This window comes from Eucalyptus grandis, chromosome 10 (assembly GCF_016545825.1).
Source record: "Eucalyptus grandis isolate ANBG69807.140 chromosome 10, ASM1654582v1, whole genome shotgun sequence".
Taxonomy (NCBI): domain Eukaryota; kingdom Viridiplantae; phylum Streptophyta; class Magnoliopsida; order Myrtales; family Myrtaceae; genus Eucalyptus; species Eucalyptus grandis.
Window position 1 is genome coordinate 29,555,295 of NC_052621.1, and position 21,189 is coordinate 29,576,483.

The 21,189-nt window shown below is 42.8% G+C and overlaps 3 protein-coding genes across 3 annotated transcripts; all 3 read left to right on the plus strand.

Moving 5' to 3' along the window:
- The first annotated feature begins 375 nt into the window (after positions 1-375).
- Positions 376-6,041, plus strand: LOC104423933 (triacylglycerol lipase 2). Its single transcript, XM_010036361.3, has 9 exons — positions 376-435; positions 585-698; positions 2,480-2,620; positions 4,651-4,761; positions 4,926-5,069; positions 5,194-5,234; positions 5,346-5,425; positions 5,519-5,614; positions 5,719-6,041. The coding sequence occupies exons 3-9, from the start codon at positions 2,486-2,488 to the stop codon at positions 6,039-6,041; spliced, it is 930 nt and encodes a 309-aa protein (XP_010034663.2). The 5' UTR covers positions 376-435; positions 585-698; positions 2,480-2,485.
- Positions 6,042-9,753: 3,712 nt separating this feature from the next.
- On the plus strand, positions 9,754-15,316 carry LOC104422701 (uridine kinase-like protein 1, chloroplastic). The gene is made up of 14 exons (XM_010035098.3): positions 9,754-9,955; positions 10,328-10,419; positions 10,561-10,630; positions 10,744-10,862; positions 11,196-11,292; positions 12,185-12,264; positions 12,735-12,929; positions 13,106-13,189; positions 13,276-13,336; positions 13,593-13,653; positions 14,042-14,135; positions 14,251-14,323; positions 14,664-14,746; positions 14,829-15,316. Exons 1-14 carry the CDS (start codon positions 9,754-9,756, stop codon positions 14,973-14,975), a joined length of 1,458 nt encoding a protein of 485 aa, XP_010033400.1. The 3' UTR covers positions 14,976-15,316.
- A 2,777-nt stretch (positions 15,317-18,093) lies between these two features.
- On the plus strand, positions 18,094-21,189 carry LOC104429303 (receptor-like protein EIX2). Its single transcript, XM_039302967.1, is given in 3 exon segments — positions 18,094-19,011; positions 19,062-19,754; positions 19,756-21,189. Coding segments are annotated over 3 exon segments (2,931 nt in total). The 3' UTR covers positions 21,076-21,189.

Below are 21,189 nucleotides of genomic sequence, written 5' to 3' on the forward strand. Positions count from 1 at the left end.
AAGATATTAGGCCATTTTTAAGCTAGAATCTGGGTAATTACTTATAAGAACCTTTTAGCAGAAGCAGAAATGGAAGCAAATCGTCTTCCCACTCTTTTCGCCTCTCCTATCTTCTTCTCTCTCAGAAATTTCTTTTACACAGGGGCATGCGCGCTTGTAGTTTCATTTCTCATCTTCTTCGACACAGAAAACCCGACACCCCAAAAGACAAAAGCAGAAGAAGAGAAGAGAAACTTGATCATGAGTGTGGGTGGCTTCCTGAGCTTGGCTTTGGGCTGCTTCCTCCTGGTCCTGGCGGTCGCACCACATGCAGCCCATGGCTTGAGCAGCAGTTCAACGCTCGGTGTCGGCAGCGGCACTGTTGCCCCTTCAGCTACTGGGGGCATATGTGCCTCATCTGTCACGATACATGGTTACCAATGCCAGGAGTTCGATGTAACCAAGAGCAGCTCACAAAAATCTTAAATCTTGATTAGCTTCATCTATTAGAATGAGATCGGGGTACTATCTTCGGATGTATGAGAAGAGAACATAATAAAAAAAATGCGTGTAACACTGATTTCCTTGGGTGTGTTCTGTTTCAGGTGGTCACTCAGGATGGGTACATACTAAACGTGCTAAGAATACCAGAAGGCCGAGCTGAGGGTGGCGGCGGTGGCAATAAGCAGCCAATCCTAATACAGCACGGCGTCCTCGTGGTGAGTGCAACATTCGCGGGCTCGAGACCGTGGACTCGCTCTTTTGTGCTGCATATGCAATATTCTTTCGATTGCGCAATTGGCTAATGTCCAATCGACAAGAGGGGCGTTAGACTTTTAAACTTGCTTATCTTTTCTCCATCTTGTAGTTCGAGAAAAAATTGTGTAGGCTTAGCCCTTCCATGTCATCATGGGGCTGGCCCATCCAATGGACGACACATGACGCAACATGTCGTCTTGGGTCTCACCATACTCTCTCTCTCTCTCTCCCTGTTATCTCTCTCGTCCTTCTCTCTCCTCTCTGTGTTAACTTGCTTTTCTTCTCTCTCCTCTTTGTGCTGCCACAGCCACGGAACTTGACCTCCAGAAAAAAGAAGAAAAGCAATTAGCATAGAGGAGAGAGAAGGACAAGAGAGATCACAAGAAAGGAGAGAGAGAGTGTGTGATGGGATTTAGAAGGCCATGTGACGCTTGGGGTGAGCATGGTCCACCTAGCCCAAGGACCAATCTACACAATGTTGGTCCCCAATTTTTAGGACTGAGAATTGGACTGATCTTATGGATTCAATGTGGTTTCATGGTGAACTTAGAACCAATCAATTATTTTTTTATTTCATATTTTGTATTTTTTAAAGAAAAAATACTTTTTCAAATTACATATCCATCAATAATGTGACATTGAGTACCCAAACTATGAACATTGGTATATATCAAACATTAATCTAAGATAAGATAACAATAGAAATCTTCATTTGTAATTGTTGAGTCACGTGTGTGAGGTGGGCCAAGAGAAGCGAGTGATTTCACTAGTTGGGCTATGCTTGTGAGGCAAGTGAGGAGAGGATAGAGGTAACTCGATAGAGGTAAGTGGTGAGGAGAGTGAGGTGAGCGAAGAGAGGCGAAGGACTAGTGAAGCTAAGGTGAGTGAATAGAGTGTGGCGAGCAAAGAGGGTTTCTATTTTTTTTTTTTTTTGGTCGAATCTAGGCTTGGTTTTTACCTCCTAATTTACATGGCAGGCCGCATAAGAAAAAAATAAAGGTGGAGGCACTAGGGTTTAGAGAAGACAAAAATATGTAATAAATTATATAGTGTATATATATAACCTTAAAGTCTTAGGATCAATAACCAATTTGCACAGTGCATGATTTGGTAATTTCAAGATCAAGGGCTGACCCGGTCCTTTTAGAAATTAGACCAAGACCAGCCAAGACCGGCAAAGTTGGGCCAATCTAAGGTCGGTGCAGGGTATGCTCATCCTATGGGGTGCCCATTGAACGGGCCGATCCTATAATGACGTGAAGGGGCCGGTCTACAAGATCTATATTTTTTTCTTTTCCTTTTTTAGGTCCCGGTCATAACTTCCTCAATGAAGAGGTTGCGGGAGAGTAAAAGACCCGGAAATCATCAGCGGAGCGGGAGTCCTCTCCTTGACCACATGGTCTCCGAGTGGCAGAGGCATGTTTTCAGGAAGGGAGCCGAAACTTGTCAAGTCTTTTAGAGCGTGAAAGCGATACTCTTTGTTTGAGCAGAGGATAAAAAGTGCAAAGAAGATGAATTTTATCATCACGTCCTTGTTAATTTCAACACAGAATCTCGAAAAGAAAGCACGCCATATGTGTCACAGTATCTGAACTCGTATGTTTGAAATTGTGACACACGCCAGGACATTAGATATCTCAGGTTCCTCGTATAAATATGATTCTCTAGCATGTTTATCATTTCGATGTTTTTGTCCTAAAGAGGGAGATTATCCGTTGATGGCGGTATACTGTGAATGCAGGACGGGATGATATGGCTGCTGAACCCGCCGGAGCAGGACCTGCCCTTGATTCTGGCCGATAACGGGTTCGATGTGTGGATGGCCAACAGCCGAGGCACCCGGTTCAGCAGGCGCCACACTTCCTTGGACCCCGCCAACCCCGTCAGTACATCTCTCTCTGTTTCTCTAAATTTATTCCATGAGTGGAATGCACGTATTCAACTCTGTCCGAATCATTGAACATGGTGAGTCTCGTGTGGATCCCATGTGAATCCTACTAGATTCGACGATCCACATTCAGTTGGGTACACATACTCGTTTCGTCGTATCATTTATCCTTGCATAGGGAATACTTAAGTAGGGGGAAAAGTGCCAAAAAAGTCATAAACCTTTTGGTTTTGTGCCGATTTAGTCCTAAACATTTTTACGTTGTGCCAATTAAGTCCTTTCCAGCCAATTTTGATCGGATTTTTTGCTGACTGGACGCCGGCCGGCTGACGTGGAATTTGATCGCGCCGACGTGTATAATTTTTAATAGTATTTTTATTTTTTGAATTTTTTTATTTTTATTCTTTTTTATTCTTTTTATTTTTTTTTTCTGCTCATCTTCTTCCTCCAGCCGGTCGTCGGAGCTCGGCGACCGGCCGAGATGACGGCCGGATCTCGGCGAGGCTCGACCCTCGCCGATCCGGCGCGAGGAGGAGCCTGGCGGGGCTCACCTCGCCGAGATCCGGCGAGGGCGAGCCTCGCCGCCCGGGCCTCGAGGGCGGCCTCGTGCCGGGTGGGCGAGGCTCGCCTCGTCAGATTTGGCGAGGGTCGAGCCTCACCCAAGGCCGGCGAGGTTCGACCTCGCGCATCCGGCGCGAGGAGGAGCTGGCGGGGTCGCCCTCGCCGGCCGTGGGCGAGGCTTGACCCTCGCCACATCCGGCGAGGGCGAGCCTCGTCGCCTGTGTCTCGAGGGCGGCCTCGCACCAGGCGGGCGAGGCTCGCCCTCACCGACCTTGGCAAGGGTCGAGCCTCGCCCACCGCCGGCGGCTCGACCTCGCCGGATTCGGCGCGAGGAGGAGCTGGCGGGGTCGCCCCGCCGCCCAGGTCTCGAGGGCGGCCTCGCACCGGCGGGCGAGGCTCGCCTCGCCGGATCTGGCGAGGGTCGAGCCTCGCCCACTGCCGGCGAAGCTCGACCTCGCCAGATCCGGCGCGAGGAGGAGCGGGCGGGGCTCGCCCTCGCCGCCTAGGCCTCGAGGGCGGCCTCGCCGGCCGGCCGCCGAGCTCCGGCGACCGGCTGGAGGAAGAAGATGAGCAGAAAAAAAGAAAAGAATAAAAATTAAAAGAGAAAATATTAAAAAAAAAAATATTTAAAATATTTAAAATATTATTAAAAATTGTACACGCGCCGCCGATCAGGCCACGTCGCCCGGCCGGCGTCCTGCCAGTAAACCGCCAAAATTGGCCGGAAAGGACTGAATTGGCATAACGTAAAAAGGTTTAGGACTAAATCGGCACCAAAAAAGGTTTAAGACTAAATCGGCACAAAACTAAAAGGTTTAGGACTTTTTTGGCACTTCTCCCCTTAAGTAGGCCTGATACCATTCATGCGGTTACTAGAAAATGGCTATCGATACCAAAAGGTCCCAAACTTATTGTAATTGTTCACATCAGCGCCGGTGAGTCATGTAGAACGCTGGCGTCTATGTTATTGTTGGTTAGCAATGGGCCATGTTGATTGGATAGATTAAATTGGTATCGGTACAAAAGGTTTATAATTTAATTGCAAAAAACAAAAAAAAAATAAAACAAAATGTTTAAGAACTGAATTGACAATATTACGATAGGTCTAGTACTTTTTAGGTAATTTTCCCCAAATTCATGTTTTGTGCGTTCTTTTCTAATCTTGACCCACCTTATCTAGTAAACCTTTCACCGCGACATATAAATATTGGTTTTCGATATGACGACCATTCGTTTGGAGCGACTTCCATGAATTCCAATATAGTTGTCCCTTCGTGATTGATTTTATATCCGCCACACCACCCATAAAAGCCATCACTGCTTATTATCAAGTGTGGCTAACGTTCAGAACTTTTGTTTGTACTAAATTTAAATTTGATCTTCCCGTTATAACTGTAATTGAAACCAGAGAATGCATAAGAATTCTGCATTGTCGATTGAACGGGTAACTGAATTGCCGACAGGATTTCTGGAATTGGTCATGGGACGAATTGGCGGCCTTCGATATACCAGCCGTGTTCGAATTCATCCACGGGCAAACTGGGAAGAAGATCGATTACGTCGGCCACTCATTGGTGAGAAATTATTTTCAGTACACTTCATGGAATCTGGTCGTACGCCACATACAAATGCGCGTGTTATATGACAGAAGACCCGATCGATGTGCCTATCCTTTCCAGACAACTTAATTTGTACTGCAGATCTGAGGTTCCTGGGTAAATTTTCTTTCTGTTTCCAGGGAACTTTGACAGGTTTGGCATCCATATCAGAAGGGAGACTTGTGGACAAGCTGCGATCGGTGGCTCTGTTGGGCCCCGTCACTTATCTAAGCCATATGACCACCCCCCTCGGCGTCGTCTTGGCGAAAAACTCTGTCGACCAGGTGAACAGATGATTCCCTTGGCTATTTCCCTCTTATTGAAATTAGAGAACTAGGGCGTTCTGTACATATTTGTCCACCTTGATGCCCGAGGGAGCTGTATTTGATGGGTCTGCATTATTGACAGATCGCCATGTCGCTGGGACTGGCCGAGTTCAATCTAGGAGCGTAAGCAAAAGAACCCGCATACATTTCGAGAAGTTCTTATGTTCGATTCAAAGGTTCACTTATCTTCTCTTTTCTCTTGCATTATGACCGTGCATTTGTGTTTGGTCGCAGCAAGCCCTTGGCCGACCTTGTCCAGGATTTTTGCCATTTTCCTGGCGTTGATTGCTTCAATTTACTAGCTGCATTTACCGGTACTGCCTAGCTTCGCCGCGCCAGATACGTTCTTGAACTCAAACAGGGAATAATTAAGCTGATCATGTTTGATTTCGACTGATCCGTTCCAGGCTCAAACTGCTGTCTCAATGATTCCACCATCAATCTCTTCTTGAAGAATGAACCGCAATCGTCGTCCGTCAAGAACATGGTCCATTTGGGTCAATGTAGGTTCAGTGCACGGTCCATCCTCTTGCTGAGGGTTTTAAGCCAAAAGGACATGCGATTTAGGTCAATGCTCATTCAATTGAATCGGAATTGTTGCTTGCAGTGTTTCGCGGTGGCGTGTTGGCGAAGTACGACTACGGGAATGCCAGCTCCAATGCGGCGCACTACGGGGACGCGAGGCCGCTGGTCTACAACCTCTCCAACATCCCCCGCGACCTCCCTATCTTTCTCAGCTATGGAGGCCAGGACGCGCTCTCCGACAAGAGGGACGTCCAGCAGCAGCTCGAGAGCTTGAAGCTCCACGACGCCGGCAAGCTCACCGTCCAGTTCATCGAAGATTACGCTCACGCGGATTTCGTAATGGGAGTGAATGCCAAGGACATTGTGTTTGGTCCATTGTTGTCTTTCTTCAAAAACCAGCAGTAACTCCTAGCGACTAGGCCAAATTTACGGATAGGAATCGAGGGAAATGAATGACGCGACATGAACATTTAATTTCACTTCTTCTAGTCATTGTCATTGCCATTGCCAATTAGCGCACGAAATTTGTCGAGCTTGATCGGCCGTACCACGAGAGTCAAGCGCATGGAATCGAATCGCTAACGAATTGTAGCTTGCAAGGGTAAATTCGTGATCCGGTCGCACATCACGTGTGCCATTCTCATGGTGAATCGGATTCTATCCGCTACGGACGAACCGAATAATGAAACGTCTATTTCACTACGATTTCCCATTCAATTGCTGCGTAATAACGCCAATAAGAAAAAAAAGAAAACTAAAAAGAGAAAAGAAGAAAACCTTCACAATCAGCATCTCATTCCCAATGTCAGGATTTCTCATGCAAAAAGGGTTAGAAAATAGACCCATTAAACGGGTGGGTCGGGTCCGGTGATAAATGGTCCGACCCAAATCGACCCATTTAACCCATTTATTGTAGTGCAAATTTTTTGACCCATACCCAACCCGACCTATACCCAACCCATACCCGACCCATTTAATGAAACATAAAAAGCTTATATATATATATATATATATATATATATATATATATATATATATATATTTTAAATGGTATTACTAACATGATTTTATACAACATAAATTTTTAAAATAATTATTTAAAAAAATCGAATTTTAATTCTTTTTTATTTTTAAAAATTAATTTTTTAATTATTTTTAAAAATTAATTTTTAATTATTTTTAAAAATTAATTTTTTAATTATTTTAAATTTTCTTTTTCTCTTTTCTCTTTTCTTTTTCTTTTTTCTTTTTTTTTTTCTTCTTCCTCTTCTTTTGGCTCGCCGTCGGCCAAGAACCGGCCACAGCGGCCGGCTCGCCCGTCTTTGCCGATGCCGGCGAGCGCAAGCTCGCCCCTCACCCGATCCGGCAAGGTTGGAGCCTCGCCCGACGCCGGCGAGTTCGAGTCTCGCCCGATCGGTGAGGCTCGGGCCTCGCCGAACGTCGGTGAGGCCTCCGCCCGCCAGATCCGACGAGCTCGAGGCTCGAGCCTCACCGGACGTCGGGCGAGGCCTTCGCCTCGCTAGATTCGGCGAGCTCGAGCCTCGCCCGGCATCGGGCGAGCTTGAGCTCGCCCTCGCCGGATCCGGCGAGCTCGAGGCTCGCCGGGCGTCGCGAGGCCTCCGCCTCGCGGATTCGGCGAGCTCGAGCTCACCCGACGTCGGCGAGCTCGAGGCTCGCCCGCCATCGCCGCCATCGCCGTGCTCGCGACCGGAGGAAGAAAAAAAGAAAAAAAGAAGAAAGAAAAAGAAAAATGATTATAATTTCAGTTTTTATAAAAAAAAATTATAAAGTTAAAGAGAAGAAAGAGAGATAATGAGGTTTTGAGTGAAAAATGGGTTAATAAATGGGTCATAAACGGGTCAAAGAGTTGACCCATTTAAAACCCATATATTTTAGTGTTTACCCATTAAAACTTATTATGGATGCTTTATAAGATAAAGCTTGACCCATTAATGACCCATTTAACCATAAATGGGTTCATAAATGGGTTCATAAATGGGTTGTGCAACCTATTTAACACCTCTATTAGAAAAGAAAAGGCCGACATGCTTCCCTCGTTTGTACATCACAAACACAGGGAGGAGTGTTATGAAATCTCTATATCGTCATTCATATTTATTAGGGCATATAGAATGAAAAAAACCCCAAATTATGACCACTCTAATATAGATATCCGCAACTTCTTCTTTTTTTTTTCGTGTTACAAAAAACTTCGAATTGGGCCACCTATGCAGATACTCTCAATCTTTTTTTATGTCACAAAAGGTCCAAATCTATACATATATAACATATATATGTATTTTATTACAATTTCAATCAAAGTATATGTGTCACACTAGTATATATTCAAGATTTGTTTGTGTTATAATAGATAAGTTTGGAGTTTCTAGTGACATAAAAGATGTTTATATATTTGTGTCATAATGAGCATAATTTAAAATTTTTGGTGATAGAAACCCCATTTTTTAAGAGCAAGTCAAAGATGTTGAGCATATCCACGGGCCAAAAAAGCATCTCTACCACAACTTTCCAAAAAAGTCAAAAGTAGTATTTTGCGTTTTCTCATTTTTCCTTAACTTTTTTCTTTTATCTTTTCCTCTCTTTTTTTTCAAATTCTATATAAGAAACCAGAGTGTCATTATTTTCTTAAATAAAAATCCGAAACGAATCTTATTTAAAAAAAAGGATTTAAAGTGACCATGAGAGTTTCAAACAACGGCTTGGCCTAGTTGGTTGGCTAAATATTCCGGCTAATTAAGCGTATTTTTGTTAAAAGACAATTTTAACCAAAATTTTCATTAAACTAGTTTAAATATTAAGCTAAAAGTCTATTGAAAAAAGAAAATACAGGCGAAGGGGCTGGAATCAACCTTCTTGTGTGTGGCCGTTGCCCCATCAGCATCAGCAGTGGGGCGGCCGTCACGTGTGGGAGGTCTGGGTTTTCTTTTTGTGTGTTTTCTTTTTATTTTTTCTTTTTAATTTTAGCCTTTTTCTCTTTTTTGGGTTTGCCTTTTATGGGCAAAAAAAAACTTTGGATTTTTTAACCTAATTTAATAAAGATTTTGTGTGAAAATTAGAATTTGGATAAAAAAGATGTTGTTTTGATGCTTTAGTTAACCTTAACATCACTTAAGACGGCAACGTGGGAGAGATAAAAAGAGTTATGTCATTATTTTTTGTTAGTTAGGTCTGCGAAATGACTCGATTTTTACAAAATCGAGTCTTAGGTGAAGGCCTGCAAGCCACTATTGGCTATTGGTGAGGGCTGGCGTTGCTTTTGGTTGGCGAGGCTTAGTCTTGCTTGTGGCCTTCAAGGATGATCTTTGCCTAACCCTCTTCGATATCACCGGTAAAAAAAAACAAAAAACAAAAGAGAAAGAAAAGGTAAAAGAAAGAGTAAAGAACAAGAATGCCTTTAGTCAAGCCATTTTTTTTTTATACTAACATGGCTATTTCATACCCTTATTTAAAACAATGCCAATTTCAAATCTTTATTTGAAAAAATAAAATATTTCGAACTCTTATTTGAAATAAAGTTCACTTTACATCCTTACTTGAAATAAATGATAGCATTTTAGGCTTCTATTAGAATTTTTCCATTTGTTAAAAAACCCATTTGCCGAAATAATAACATATCTTAAATGGATATGAGATGCGCATAATCTTTTGAGCGCATCTTATTTTGATTTAAGGTAATGATTGATATGTCCTCAGTTCAATGATCAAAATTGGGTTAAGGAGTCAGAGGGTCCTCCAAAATATCTAAAGTGACTTTTACTTCATGTGCATTTTGCTTGATTACGGCATACCTTTTATGAATATTTCTTTTTCATCTGAAATATCTAAAATTTCCTAGCACATTTCATATAAATGTTGACGGATTGATTTATATACATAATTATATACATATAGTTTTTCTCGTTTTTTTTTTTTTGAAATTAAAGCAATAAATTATAAAGTGTAAAGAAGCATGCCTTTAAATCGGAAAGCGCCCCTTGCTTATTCTTTTGTCCTAAAACGCCACTCGCCTCGGAGTCCACTGAGGCTGCCAAAACTTCCCCCTTCCCTCTCCCGCCGAGGTCGGCTTGATCGAGCCGGCGCCACCGCGAGCGCTGCCATGCCGGAGGTTTCCTTGGCCGTCGACTACGTCATGGAGGCGGCCTCCGGGGCCCACTTCTCTGGCCTCCGCCTCGACGGCCTCCTCTCCTCGCCCTCCTCCTCTCCCCGCGCCCCCGCCGCTGGCGCCGTCGCCGGCGCCACCGCCACCGCCGGCCAGCCCGATCCCAACACCCCCAGGCAGAGGGAGCCGTTTCTCATCGGTGACTCGCCCTGTTCCCTCTCTTCTCTTCTCGATCCCGCTCGTCGGCAGTCTGCTTCGCTGCGCTTGTCGGCAGGCCGAGAGTCTCGCTTCGCTTATTCGCGTTCGGATTGAGATTTTAGGATTGCATCCACGTTTTCTGCGTGTTTCCTGTGTTGCTTGGCGGCTTCGAGTGCCGGTTTAGATTGCGAGAGTTCGATTTGGGTGCTCTACTGCTTGTACCGTGCGCCCTGAGGTTTAAGGATTGGCATGTCGATGTGCTTGGGGAATGTGCTGCGTGGAGATACGCGGTGGTCGCTTCCGTCGACTCAATTCGATTCAATTATGTAATTGTTGTTCCGCATCTTTTCCTGATTGGTGATCATCCGTGCAGGTGTTTCTGGAGGTACTGCTTCTGGCAAGACCACGGTTTGCGACATGATTATACAGCAACTCCATGATCATCGCGTCGTGCTGCTTAATCAGGTGCGCTTGGTCTTGCTTTCCAGTTCCGAGCATATGCTTACAAGCTGTTATGCTACTAATGTAGCTTGAGTTGCGTATAGTGGTAGTGGTCGAGTAAATATGTGTTGTTAGCATTCTGATGTGTTTTGGTTATTTTGAAAGGATTCTTTTTACCGTGGTTTGACCCCTGAAGAGTCGGATCGGGTTCATGAGTATAACTTTGATCATCCTGGTAATTTTTTGCCCCCAATTGTTGAAACTTGTCGTAGGATCAATATTGTCTAGGATAGTATATTTTTCCGTATAAGCTGTTGATGAGTTTAACTGTCTATTGGTTTTCTTTAGATGCTTTTGACACTGATCAGCTTCTAGACTGCATTCAAAAGCTCAAATCCGGTCAATCTTATCAGGTTCCAATATATGATTTTAAGACTCATCGTCGCTGCTCAGATAGCTTCCGTCAGGTACTTGGTCCACAACCTTTGTCATCAGTTATTTAAGTTTTGTCTGACCACTTTCACATGATTTCTATCATCCAGCACAATGCTTTAGAATATGTAGTTAAATGAGAGGATTGTGCTACTTCTGCTCACACTTTCTGGCCATGTAAAATAACTTGAAACAAGGGAACAAGGGGCAAAACCATCAAAACTCACTAGAGAGTGCCAGCACTGTAACTTGAAGAAATGGCGTCTTAGCCCATTCTCATTGTTTAAAATGATCTGTTTTGAATTCTTTTGAAATTCGAACAATTTGTAGGATTCTTTTTAATGATGTGAGGGTGATCTTGTTGTCAGGTGAATGCATCGGATGTTATTATTTTGGAGGGAATCCTGGTTTTCCATGATCAAAGAGTCCGGAATTTGATGAACATGAAAATATTTGTTGACACAGGTATGAAATCACATAAAAAGGATAAAAGAAAGGTTCCCAGAGGTTTCTATGTACGTATAATGCCTGCTTCTAATTGTGCCATCTGCTTTTGCTTTATTGAAAGTACAGTGGTTGGAAGTACTTTGTAACCACCAATGGAAACCCAAAATAACTTAAAAGTTAAAAACATGGAGTAGTGCGGAAGTTTACTTTTTCATTAGAGTTTTCACTTCTTGGTGTAGATTTGATATCACAAGAGAGTGAAAGAATTGATCTGTCATGTAAAACCTGACCATGAGAAAAAAGTGGAGAAAGTGCTATATCTTCGGAAGAATAATTAAGGAAAATAATGATGAATTTCATCAGTTATGATGACAAAATGAGATGGCTTTGCAAAGAACCATTTTTAACAGTATAAAATATATGCTCTGCTATTTCACTGGCTTTCACAAAGCAATTTACCCTTCACTCAAATAGTTCACTTATTCTGTTAAGAATCTCAGACCATTTTGCTGAACTGTCTTTCAACAGGCTTGTTTTCGTTTATTTTCTTGGTTGCCTCAAAATGTTTTAGTAGTCTTATAAATTTTTTTTGCTCACTACAAATACGAAAATGTTACTAAATAAAATAAAAACCCAACCTGGAGTATGAACTGTAAAAGAAAAGTTTTCTCTTGTACCGTTTCTTTGTATCAGTGTATGAGTTAGTCTAGACATAAATTGTCTTGGAACTCTAAAATTATTCCCTGTATACTCCATCCAGAGCACTTTTGTTTTTGATGTTCTTTAATTAATTTGATTTTGAATTTGAATGTTTAAGTGACTTTTCTATTTTTTCAAGGAAAGATGGTTTCTTTTTGCCATGTCTCTTGGATTTTCAAATAGGTAATTCTCCATGATTCAATTGCTGTAGATGCTGATGTCAGGCTGGCTCGAAGAATAAGACGTGACACGGTTGAGAGGGGTAGAGATATAGATTCTGTCCTTGAACAGGTACTAAGTTCGAGATCTTGTTTTGTTACAACAACTACGTGAGAATCTTTGTATTCTAAACCTTACTAAAACAAGATATTGATTTTGCTGTTATTTTGAGAATCTTTTCTCCCTCCATATAGAAATACTAAGTTCTCCAAGAAGTGTGGGCAAGAGAATAAGCTTTCTGTGCTGATTGTATTTTAACATTTAGTGCACAAATTATAGCTTCATTATCAGGCTGAGGAAGCCAAAAGGAGAAGTTATAATTTCAAATGAGCCTGTTCAGTGACATTCTTGGGTTTCGATGATTTAACTCACTATGTCTTATGGCTTAAGAATATCTACCCATTTGAGGCATTTTTGAGTTTTTCGTGCCATTGCTCTCTCTCTCTCTCTCAAGCTGCTTACTGCGTTTTTTGTGTGCATATGTACTGGAATTTGCTGCATATATTTGAAGTTATATAACAGTTGTCATTTAAATTGTGCAGTACGCAAAGTTTGTTAAGCCTGCCTTTGATGATTTTGTTCTTCCTTCAAAGAAGTATGCTGATGTAATCATACCTAGGGGAGGCGACAATCATGTTGCAGTTGATTTGATTGTGCAACATATTCGTACGAAGCTTGGTCAGCATGACCTATGCAAAATATATCCAAATGTATATGTTATTCAGTCGACATTTCAGGTATTTTTTTTCATTGACTACACCATGAACCCTAACCCATCCTCCTCACATTCATAAGATCTTCCCTTGAACCCCCTCTTCCCTCCCCTTTCTTTTGCCTCCTCTTCAATCAGTTGTATTCTTTGTAATTGCTCCATTGTCTTTGGTAATTGTTGATCTGGATATTTTTTTCCCAGATAAGAGGCATGCACACACTGATTCGAGATCGCGACATATCAAAGCATGATTTTGTCTTCTATTCTGATCGACTTATTCGGCTGGTACCTGCATGAGTACAAATTGCAAACAGATTTTTCCATCCCTGCATTGGCATTATCAAAACCTTATTGCTAAACTTGATTTTCAGGTGGTAGAGCATGGGCTTGGTCATTTGCCATTTACTGAGAAACAAGTGATTACTCCAACAGGTATTTGCCTCTTAATCTGTATAGATCCTCATTGTGCTGGTCTGAATCAGGTGGAATTTAAAGGAAGCTGTCACCAGAAGTGACAACACTAGTTCTGCTGTTATTTGCCTGTCTGGATGGTTATAGCTCATTGGCTTGTGATTGATTTTAAGTGGCTCGAAGCTTGGAAAATGATAAGTTATACGTAATCTGAGTATAGATTTTTTCTTCTGCTCATGACGTTTTTCTTTCTCCTTTCCTGATTATGTTGTTTCAGGGTCATTATATACTGGAGTTGATTTTTGCAAGAAATTATGTGGAGTTTCTATTGTTCGAAGGTGAGCCTTGATTAAGGTACTGGTTCATAGAGAGAATTTGTGCAAGCGAAAAGATAGATTACATGGATCGCTTAGCACCTGTCAGATTTTGATCCTGGTTTTAATTGAATGGATCTCTTCATCAATATAGGGCTTAACTTAAACTGAATTTTTATGAAAAAGATAGGGCTGTTTGCACACTCCTTTTTATTCCTCTCCCTATCACGTGTCTAGTTTCAACTTTCTTCTGCTATTTCAAGCGCCATAACCTCCTGTTACAAGGTTACAAGTGAAGATGGATACTCATTTTGCACTAATGGTTATGTTTAGCATGATTATTGTTGGGCTGCACTTAATCTATGTCAAACTGATGCTGATTTAATGCTTGGGATATACTTTGTCTTTTTAGCGGAGAGAGCATGGAAAATGCATTACGTGCTTGCTGCAAAGGAATAAAAATTGGCAAAATTCTGATCCATCGAGATGGAGACAATGGGAAACAGGTGCCTTTGCCTCTCCATTTGACGTATTTTCCTCTTAGTTGCCTGTTGTTTTCTTGTTCATGGGGATATTTCACTTCTATGAGTGTGATCTGTGCACTGGATGTATTTTGAGCAGCTTATATATGAGAAGCTTCCCAAGGATATATCTGAACGTCATGTTTTGCTTCTGGATCCTGTTTTAGCTACAGGTAACTACAGATCATGTCATCCTTGAAAGATTCTTGAACTTTTTAATGCCCAAGGAGGTCTGCATTATAGAACCTTAATTCCTTGCCAACTTTATGCGCCAAGAACTGCATATCAGGAATAGGTGAAATGATTCAAAGAATATCAGTTAATTTGTCTTTTTCTGGAGTTGGAATTCCTATGAAGGGTTTCAGTCCTTATAGACATCCCACAAGCTCGTTGGCAGCTCTGGTGAAATTGATGACACAGCTGATGCAATTAGACAATGCTAGTATGCTTTTCTTCGTATTCATCTTATGCATGGCATTAATGGGTGTACTTCTCTGATGGCTATTTTGGAAGGTAATTCTGCTAACCAAGCAATCGAGCTGCTCATCCAGAAAGGAGTTCCAGCGTCCCACATCATATTTCTGAATCTCATCTCTGTGAGTGGTTTTTTCCATGTTGGTTATAAATGCAGTTTTTTGCAAATCAAGTTTGGCTTATCCTACTGCTGCATAAATGCAGGCTCCTGAAGGGATCCACTGTGTCTCTAAAAGATTCCCCTCCTTGAAAATTGTGACTTCAGAGATTGATGTTGCGTTGAATGAGGAGTTTCGTGTTATTCCGGGTATGGGTGAGTTCGGTGATCGTTACTTTGGTACCGACGATTGATCCTTGAAGAGCAGACATTCGTTTGACCCGCTATTAATTGGGGTAGACGCCCTTAATTATGGTATATTACAAACAGAGACAGAGGGAAGGAAGAGGGGGGAGGGGTTGTTTCTCATGTAGTCTCAAATACAATTAAACTATCCTGAAACTGAGTATGTAAATAAATGCAGTTAGCGATTTGCATCTGTTATTTCAATAAAGGAAACTCTGATGATGCTGAATAGTGGGTTAGGGTTAGATAAGCTAATACAGTTTCTGTAAGAATCTCCTTGAAGGGATCTTTGTCCTCTGGCTTTTACTGGGGTCAACTTTGACGATAATTATTAGTGGGAGTTTGTAAAGGTAAGCCCCTGTAAAATTGAAGAGCCGGAGTTGGCAAAAGCACAGTTCTAGCTTCATTACCCATGAACCATTATGGATAAATTTTTGGGGTTAGATATAGTAGCGGACTAAGCTCTGAAGGATCTATTGAGTAGGTGAAATGGAACGACAATTTTTGATTTGGGAAGCGAGGTCATGAGTTTGACTTCAATTTTAAATGACCTCTCGAGGTCATGACGAGAGACAATTTGAGAATGAATTTATCATTCAGACCGAGGCAACATAGACCTAAGAAGCACCGATACTTTTGAAAGTCTTCATGTCATGTCTGATACTCCAACACGTTCCGACATGCGGTTAACGAGTGTCGAAAAATTTGACATGTGATCAACTCTTCCCGACATGCTCTAGCACACAAGTCTGAAATTTTGACACGCGATTTCGATATGCATGAGGTCAATTTTAAAAATTTTCAATACTTGATGGGTCGAAATATAAATATATGAAAACATAATGAAAATAAAGAAAAAAGAAGAAAATTTTTACTCTCAAGCTTCTTATTTATAAATTTTGACCTTCCCGTGAGGGACGATGGAATGCGCTTCTTCTTGCCAAAGACGCTCCGTTGCCCTCGCAGAGTTGAAGTTGTGATTTTTTTTTTCTTCTTCCCACCTCTTGTTGGCGTCGCTTATGAGTTATTTCTTTTGGTCACATTTTCCATGGCGAATTTAGTTATTTCCTTTTCTTTTGGTCATACTTTGAGAGTTCTTGTCCTGGATTTTCATTTTTCTTGAACCTTGTTTTGTAGCGGAGCTCAAGCCAATCTATATCATGAACTCCGAACTCGGTCTGAGACTATAAGAAATCTTATTAATTTCTGACAAATGTAAGAAAATAGGACATGTTCCTTCAAATTTACTCTTTTGTGTTTGAAATTTTTGAATTTCTCATTCAATCTCTGTCAAATTGAAATAATAAATGATATTAACAAATATTGAATTAATATTTTTAGTATAAATTAATTATATGCTATTTTTATTATTATTTATTTATTTTTGCATATATATATAAATATATATTTAATATATAACGTGTTGGAACATGTCGGAATTCTCTATTTTTTTAGAAATAACGTGTCGGCGTATCGTGGCGTGTCGCGTGTCGTGTGTTGTGTGTCCGTGTCAGTGTTACATAGGCATAGACAAAGCTCTTAAGAAGACCAGAGTGAGAAAGGACGTGAGGACTTTCACGAGGTGCTGCTCGACAAATCATCTCATGAGGTCATGCCGTGCTGGCGTGGATGTTTGTCTGATTGTCCAGAAAGCGCAACTGCTACGGAACATCCTTTCCGATCGAGACACCGCGGCTTGAGGTATTCGGAGGTCTTCGTTGGCGATGCAGCGGAAATGGACTGCCCTGTGTTCCCATATGAATCGTTAGAAGAAGAAGAAGACTGGAATGTTTCTATGGTTTTATAGGAGAAATATCTTCATAGACAAACAGCGTAACATGCACTTCTTGTAATTGTCCGAAACCTCCTGCGTTAAGGTCGTTTTTAGACTGGTCACATGCGTTCTGTGTTTTAGTCCTACGTCAATTTCAACTAGCGACTCGGTTGGTCCAACATCCCTTTACATATTTAAGATGGATACATTTGGTCACAGGCAGTGTGACTTTGAAGTGGTCCAAGTCGGTTGTATCGTAATTTTACACGTTTGATAATAGATGTTTGGAAGTATATCCTCCAGAAATTTGATGGCGCGGTGCAACCGGGGCGTTTAACGAGCACATTGTAAATTCCCTCGCGTTTCTTTTTCACTCCCGTGGGTTCTTTGTCAGGAAGCCGGCACGATACTTTACCTTTGGAGTCAACACAGCGGAATGGGATCGTAATTCTTCGTAGTCAAACCGTGTGATCAACCTTTGCTCAAGAAGCCACGTCTGCTGGATACGTCCTCTTCAGAAGTCTTTTTCTTTCATTGGGGTTTCGAGGAACGTCTCGTTCCCCATTTAGATCCAAACACGGACCAGAAACACCGCAACTTGCCACCCCAAGTTCTCTCTCTCTCTCTCTCGGAAACGACTTCTTGGATTGAGCTCTCGCGGCCTATGCTGAAGAAAGGAAATGCTAGTGTGAATGGTCTTTAGACAAGACGATAAAATCTAGAGTGAATCCCTTCAATATTCAAAGAGCCCTAGCGTGTGTGGACCCCCGTGACTCCATGGTCCAACGCTATCGTCCAGATGCAATGCCGACTATTCCCTAAACCAAGAATCAACGTGGCCGAGCGAGTGAATCCCAGATACAGATGCAGAGTTCGTGATTCATGTTGCCCAGACCGCTGCCTCCCCCATGACATTAGCTGTGAAGGGAAAAATACCGTCACACAGACTCGATTCATGCACTCCCAAGTCCATGCCGTGATCAACTAAATTTGGTGGACTTCGCGGTGAACTATCCAATTCCAACAACTTCCAAGAATATGGGCGGGGACATATAATCTTCTGATCGTCTGGATGGCGCTTCAATGTCATAAAAACCATAGACCAGAACTTGTCATCCAAGTCTACAAGTTTAAAATGCGTCCTAGACAGGGGTAAAACAAGGACAGTTTAGATGACATGGTCGATGACGCTTGAGTGACATTTTGATGTCGTCAAGTCAAGTCAGACTAACAATGGATGCTGCCTAGCTTTGCATTATAGCAGGACGCTTGTCCACTATATATGTCTAAACAAGCTAAGCTGAATTTCTGATACAGCCCTCCTTTCGACTATTCTTATTTTGCCTGCAAGAATGGCTCATAAGATCTCCTGCATTGAACTTCTTTCTCTCCTGGTCCTATCAGGATTTCTATTTCCTGGAACTATAAAATTTGCACTTTCCACTGGGGGAACCACTTCAGGTTGCTTCGAAAGTGAAAGAGAAGCACTCACCAAGTTGAGAGGTGGCTTTACAGATCCTTCAGGCCGGCTTGCTTCATGGGTTGGGAAAGATTGCTGCAATTGGAGAGGAATTGTATGCAGCAACCTGACTGGGCGAGTCGTCAAGATCAATCTCCACAACCTGTATGTGGATGATAGTCTAAGCGGTGATCTTAAGCCAGAGCAAGCGCTGGGGGGTGAGATCAGTCCTTCTCTGCTCGATGTAAAAGAGTTGAAGTACTTGGATTTGAGCATGAACAATTTTGGAGGCACCAAACTCCCTGGATTCATCGGTTCGCTAAAGCAGCTGACATATCTCAATCTGTCAGGCGCATCTTTTGGTGGAACGATCCCTCCAAGTCTTGGGAATCTTTCGCGACTGCAGTATCTGGACCTCAGCAATTGTTTTGCCGAATCCCAAAATGATCTTCTCTGGCTTCGTGGCCTTTCCTCCCTTAAATACCTTAATCTCGGAGCCATCGATCTCAGTAAATCTGCAGATCATTGGCTTCGAGCTATCAATTTTCTATCTTCTCTCAGAGAGTTGCACTTGCCCAACTGTTTCCTGTCAAAGCTTCCTCTTTCTCTTCCATTCATCAACGTCACATCGCTCGAGATCCTTGATCTCTCGAACGATGACTTCAACTCTACGTTGCCCTGGTGGCTGTTCAATCTCACTCTCCTTGTTCATCTTGATCTTAACTCAAATAGTCTCAGGGGTGAGCTTCCAGATGAATTTGCTAATTTAGCATCCCTCCAAGAACTTGACATGTCCCAGAATTTCTCAAAAGTGAGCTCCCGAAATCCTTGGGGAGCTTATGTGATTTGAGTGTCCTAAAGCTTTCTGTCAATAACATCACCGGTGATATAACTGATTTTATCAACGGGTTAGCTCGATGCAACGATAGCAATTTGGAGAATCTGGACTTGGGGAACAATCAGTTGTCTGGTAATCTGCCAGATTCTCTAGGAAACCTGAAGAAGTTAAGGTACCTCCGATTTTCGTCTAATTCATTTCAAGGTTCTATTCCACGGACGATTGGAAACTCATCATCTTTGAAAGAGTTTTACGTTGCCAACAACGGGATGAGTGGGATTCCTGAAAGTTTTGGGCAACTGTCGACGTTGGTCGCGGTGGATCTCTCTGAGAACTTGTGGGAAGGAGTGGTGACGGAGCACCACCTGGCAAATCTCTCGAGCCTTACGGATCTTGACTTGGATAAACTGTCTCCAAACATTTCCTTGGCATTTAACATAGCCCCCGGTTGGATTCCTCCCTTCAAGCTCAGGTACCTGAACATCAGGTCTTGCCAATTGGGTCCTGAGTTTCCTACTTGGCTCAGGAATCAAAACCACCTCAAGACCGTGGTGTTGAAAAACGCCAGAATTTCGGGAACCATACCTGAATGGTTCTTGCAGCTGAATCTGCAATTAGAGGAACTAGGCGTCGCGTATAATCAACTCACTGGCAAGCCACCCACCTCGCTGACGTTTGTAGACGATCAGTCCAATGTCGACTTGAGTTCGAACTCGATATGAAGGTCCTCTTCCTATGTGGTCTTCCAATGTGACGACACTGTATCTCAGAGATAATCACTTCTCCGGTCCCATTCCTCCTAACATCGGCGAACTCATGCCTCGCCTGACAGATTTAGACATATCTCGGAATGCCCTAAATGGTACCATTCCCTTGTCCATCGGGAAAATGACCAATTTGACAACCTTGGTCATCTCCAACAACTACCTATCCGGAGAAATACCGCGGTTCTGGAGCAACTTGCCCTTCCTGTATATTCTTGACATGTCAAACAATAGCCTTTCGGGTCCAATACCGAGAGAGGTCAGCTTTCTTTCCTCTCTCAGGTTCCTCATACTGAGTAACAACAATCTCTCTGGCAAACTTCCGTCCTCCTTGCGGAACTGCAGCTCTCTCCACAGTCTGGATCTAGGCGAGAACAAGTTCTCAGGAAACATTCCCGCATGGATTGCAGAGAGCATTCCTTCCTTACTGATTTTGCGCCTGCGGTCCAATTCGTTTACCGGGAAAATTCCTCCTCAGATATGCCGTCTTTCGAATCTCCACATAGTAGACCTCTCTCACAACAGCTTGTCAGGATCAATTCCGCCATGCATTGGAAACTTAACAGGCTTGAAAGTGGAGCTCACGGATGCCGACACAGAGAGGTACGAGGGACGCTTGACCGTGGTGGCCAAAGGACGGATTGTTCAATATGATCAAAAAATTCTTTACCTCGTCAACAGTTTGGATCTCTCGGACAACCGCTTGTCTGGGGAGATTCCTGAAGCGCTAACAGCCCTCGTGAGGTTGTGGACCTTGAATTTGTCCATGAACCATTTCACTGGAAGAATACCGATCGACATTGGGAACTTGGAATGGCTAGAAACTCTCGACTTATCAAGCAACAATCTCTCGGGACCACTTCCTCCGAGCATCACCGCTTTAACAAAGCTGAATCACTTGAAACTGTCATACAACAACTTGTGGGGGAAAATCCCGACGGCCAACCAGTTCCAAACCCTCAACGACCCATCGATTTACGAGGGCAACGTCGGCCTCTGTGGGATTCCATTGCCAGAGTTATGCCCGGGAGATGAGAAACAGCCACAATCTCCTGACGATGGCGGCGGAAACACCAAGAGCGAAGACGGAGGCGATGATCTCGAACGTTTGTGGCTCTTCCTGAGCATTGGGCTCGGTTTCTCTGTCGGGTTCTGGGGCGTCTGCGGCACTTTGATCTTAAAGAAGTCCTGGAGAGATGCTTACCATGGTTACGTCGACAGGATGAAGAACAAGCTAATTGTTGCTACACTCATCGCATGTCGGACGGACTAGTATGCAAGCATGTATTCAGGGATATGATTCAGGGCTTACTATCGTTAGACATTTTATGAATGTAGCAGCTAAGCACAGGGAACATACTCCACATGTTTCTAGCATTGCCAATAA

Bases quoted from the DNA above. Each gene is read 5' to 3' on its own strand.
- LOC104423933 (XM_010036361.3), top strand. From the start codon at position 2,486: ATGATATGGCTGCTGAACCCGCCGGAGCAGGACCTGCCCTTGATTCTG. The intron at 5,070-5,193 runs GTGAACAGATGA...CATTATTGACAG, and splicing joins CGAAAAACTCTGTCGACCAG to ATCGCCATGTCGCTGGGACT. The intron at 5,426-5,518 runs GTACTGCCTAGC...GATCCGTTCCAG, and splicing joins TTTACTAGCTGCATTTACCG to GCTCAAACTGCTGTCTCAAT.
- LOC104422701 (XM_010035098.3), top strand. From the start codon at position 9,754: ATGCCGGAGGTTTCCTTGGCCGTCGACTACGTCATGGAGGCGGCCTCC. The intron at 10,420-10,560 runs GTGCGCTTGGTC...TTATTTTGAAAG, and splicing joins GCGTCGTGCTGCTTAATCAG to GATTCTTTTTACCGTGGTTT. The intron at 12,265-12,734 runs GTACTAAGTTCG...TAAATTGTGCAG, and splicing joins TAGATTCTGTCCTTGAACAG to TACGCAAAGTTTGTTAAGCC.